We start from the raw sequence: 3,510 nt of genomic DNA, 5'->3' as shown, positions 1-3,510 counted from the left end.
CTTTCCCGCTTCCCCCCCCAGGCTGCAGCCCGTCTCCACTGCCCCAGGACTCCCCAGCCCCAAGAGCTCGCCCTCCAGCCTTCTCCAGGCTCCAGGCACCTCAGGGCCCAGCTCCCTCGCTGCCCGGCCTTCCCTGTAAACCCAGGAAGCGGGTCTGAGCCCCTCCTCCAGGCCAGCTACCTGCTATGTGTGTTTGTTTTCATAAACAAGACCCCCCAGTTGTTTAGGTCTCAGGCCCCACAAAACCTGGATCCGCCCCTGCGTGACTTCCCAGCCAGAGGCCCATGAGGTCAACTGTGCCGCCCCCTCCACCGCGGGTTTGACAACCTTTCCCGCCAGGCCCTGCTCCGGCAGCCGTGTGGGCAGTCACTTCGCCACCTGGTGGTCAAGTCTTGGAACTGCGTTTCTGGGAAGGCACTGTTCTTGGCATCTTATCCCAGGACCCAGGCTGGCAGCCCCCCAACCCCAGGATCGCCCAGGTCTGGGGGTGTGGAAGCCCAAATCCAGGGCCTGGTTCCGTGCCCCACACTTTGGGTTACCTGTGGTTTGGAATTACCTGTGATGCCCAGCTCACCTGTCATTGAATGTTTACTGCCTCATTGGTCACCTACCTTGTGTAAGGTGCTGTGTTCGGCATGGGGTGAACAGTGATGAGCGAAGCAGACATGACTCTGTCCTCAAGTTGCTCACAGTCCTCCAGGGCGAGACCGACATTGATCAAACAATCACAGAAATAAACGCACAGTTACAAACTGTAATGTGTGTCAGCTGGAGGATTTGACCTAGTCAGGAAAATCTGGGAGAGCTTCCTGGAGGAGGTGACACTTGAGCCGCGTCTGAATGAGTTGCAGTTAACCAGGTGAAAAGAGGAGGAGGGACTAGGAGGGAGTGCAGGGACAGCATGTGCAAAGGCCCTGTGGCTCACTGTGATCAAAATGACACTGGATGTGACCGCTCCAACTGCTGTGTGGAAAGTGGACCAAAGGAAACCAGAGTGGCTGGTAGAACCCAGGCAGGGGTTCGAAACCCACAGAATCGGAACCATCCTAGAAGAGAGATGGGCATGTGAGAGAGATGAGGGCTGGGCCAGGGTGGTGGCAGTAGAGATGGAGATTGGTGGAGGGATTGGAGAAATGGGAGGTAAAATCAATAAGACCTGCTGGGGGGCGGGGAAGAAGGGAGGACAAAGACAGGAGTGATGCAAAGGGGACGCCAGGCTCTGAGACGGGACCTGTGCAGGCTGGGGTGGGTTTGAAGAGGGGACGGTGATGAGGTTGGCACGGAGAGTTGTGAATTGCCTGACAATTGGAAAACAAGTAGAAAACGGGCTGTGGCCACCTCGAGGTTAGAGCTGAGTGGGGTGTGTCTGGACAGAATTCCCAGGGCCTGGCCAGCATGGGGCAGCCCCTCCCACTTACGAAGACAGGGAACTGGCGTCCGTTACTCATTCAAGAAATAGATTCCTGGCGTGGACTCTGGGCTTGTCCCAGGACCTCACTCCTGGGGGCGCTGGGACAGGAATTCAGGCCTCCATAGTGAGTGCGAGAATGTGCCCAACAGGGCGAGGTTCCTGCAGCACCTCCTGCTGAACAGTGAGAACTGCAGCAGTGATATTTCCGGAGGGTTCCTACCTGCCGCCGCTGGCTCCGCAGCAAACAGCTGTTAGCGCATCCGTTTCCCTGTGCGGCCTCGCTTTAGCTGGAGAGGAACCTGAAGGGGAGGAAAGTTTGCACAGAAATTGGGACCACGGTCCCTGGTTCCAGAGCGGGCCCCCGATCGGGCCTGCCCGAGCCCCAGCGCGATTCGCAGGGCGTTCTCTTTATTGACTCATTCTTTTAAAGGTATAAATCAACTCGTAACCGTAAAAGTTCATACTCGGGAAAGCAGATTGCACAGGGACATTAGCGGTGTTAGTGGCAGGCTGTTAAGGACCCATTAGTACCAGAGACTGCCTTCGTGAGAGATTTGACAATGGAACCTCGCTGCGGGGTTATGATTGCTGCACCTGTGGGCCCCCAGGTCCTCTTCCTTCCCTCCCAAGGTCAGCCACGGCCTCTGCGGCGGGCAGTCCGCGCTTTGGGGAGCCCTGCACCTCCCTTGCCCCCCTAGGGCACTAGTGCAAGTGATTCATGGGGGAGAATTTGTGTTCAAATAGGTGGGCAAAGGCTCCCTGCTGTGTCTGGCTTTGGAGGCTCCCAGCCTCTTTGGTTAAAGGCTCTGAGAAGTCCTGCAGTAAAGAGATCCGGCCGGCTTTGCTGAACCCGCATTCCCCCCTCTATTCGATTTGGAAGATTCCCTCCAGATCTGCTTTCTAAATACCAGTCTCTAAAGGCTGCAGCTTCCCACATTTTAAAGAACTTCAGCCCCTCGAGTTTACGTGACCCCTCAGCTCCACGGGGAGCAGATAGGGAGCAGGGCCCTGTCCCCTGCTGCCCAGCAGTTGTGGGCCGTGGGCGAGCCCCCTCATCCTGTCCCTCTGTCCCCCAGAGCCTTCCACGGGGAAGACCTGCCTGCCCAAGGCCCTGCTGAACTTGAGCAACGGCCGAAACGACACCATCCCCCTGCTGCTGGACATCGCTGAGCGCACCGGCAACATGCGCGAGTTCGTCAACTCGCCCTTCCGGGACATCTACTACCGAGGTGGGCCCGGGGGAGGAGGGGGTGGGGTGGCAGTGGGCACCAGCCTCACTTTTCTCACCTCCGAGAGCTTCGGCCTGGGCCCCACGTGCCGGCACATGCCGAGAAACCTACCGATTGTTGAATGAATGAGTGAATGAATGAATGAACTCTGATTTCCCGCGTTTCAGAATCAAGGTTCTGAGGTGCACAGAGCCTAGTGATCCATGAGCTGGGAAATCCGGACCTAAGATGCTATGGCTCCGGACACACTGAGGCTCTAGGGCAGTAGTGCTGTGAGCCAACAGCCCTAAGAGGCAACGGCGTCGAGTCCCAGCTCCCGGGTCTAAATTCTGAGAGTCTGTGGCTCAGACGTGACCTTTCATTCCCGGGTAGGAGGGTTCCAGTTCTGTGGATTGCGGACCCTGAGCCCAGGGCTCTGAGAGACCACGAGATGGTGTTTCCTCCGGGGGAAGGGGGGCGGGGAGGCCACTCCGCTCGTGAGTCTGGAAGTTTCCCGCGTCTGGGATCCTACAAGTCGGATGCTGTTTGAGCCTAAGATCCTGCTTGCACAAGATGCCACATCTGGGCACATCTGTCTGGAGGTCCATTGCTGCCCTTGGGTGCAGCCAGCCGCGGGTCTGGCCTGAGCCCCCCCCCCATTTCCACACTGTGCACCCCACCCCCTCCAAGACAGCTCTGGCCTCTGCTCTGCGGGAGCTGGAGCCGGAGCCGGGTGACCATGCCCGTCCCTCTCCAGGCCAGACCGCCCTGCACATCGCCATCGAGCGCCGCTGCAAGCACTACGTGGAGCTCCTGGTGGCCCAGGGGGCCGACGTCCACGCCCAGGCGCGGGGGCGCTTCTTCCAGCCCAAGGACGAGGGGGGCTACTTC

At 58.7% G+C, this 3,510-nt stretch overlaps 1 protein-coding gene across 1 annotated transcript in view; it reads left to right on the top strand.

The window, feature by feature from the left end:
- The window catches only part of TRPV4 (transient receptor potential cation channel, subfamily V, member 4), a 36,564-nt gene that overhangs the window by 18,080 nt on the left and 14,974 nt on the right, over positions 1-3,510 (top strand). The window contains exons 4-5 of the mRNA XM_014537663.1: positions 2,488-2,640; positions 3,377-3,510. Coding sequence (XP_014393149.1) covers positions 2,488-2,640; positions 3,377-3,510 — 287 coding nt within the window. The remainder of the gene's footprint in view (positions 1-2,487; positions 2,641-3,376) is intronic.

This window comes from Myotis brandtii, unplaced genomic scaffold (genome assembly GCF_000412655.1).
Source record: "Myotis brandtii unplaced genomic scaffold, ASM41265v1 scaffold181, whole genome shotgun sequence".
NCBI classification, from domain to species: domain Eukaryota; kingdom Metazoa; phylum Chordata; class Mammalia; order Chiroptera; family Vespertilionidae; genus Myotis; species Myotis brandtii.
Note: the sequence above shows the minus strand (reverse complement) of the source record. Positions and strands in the feature narration are given on the sequence as shown.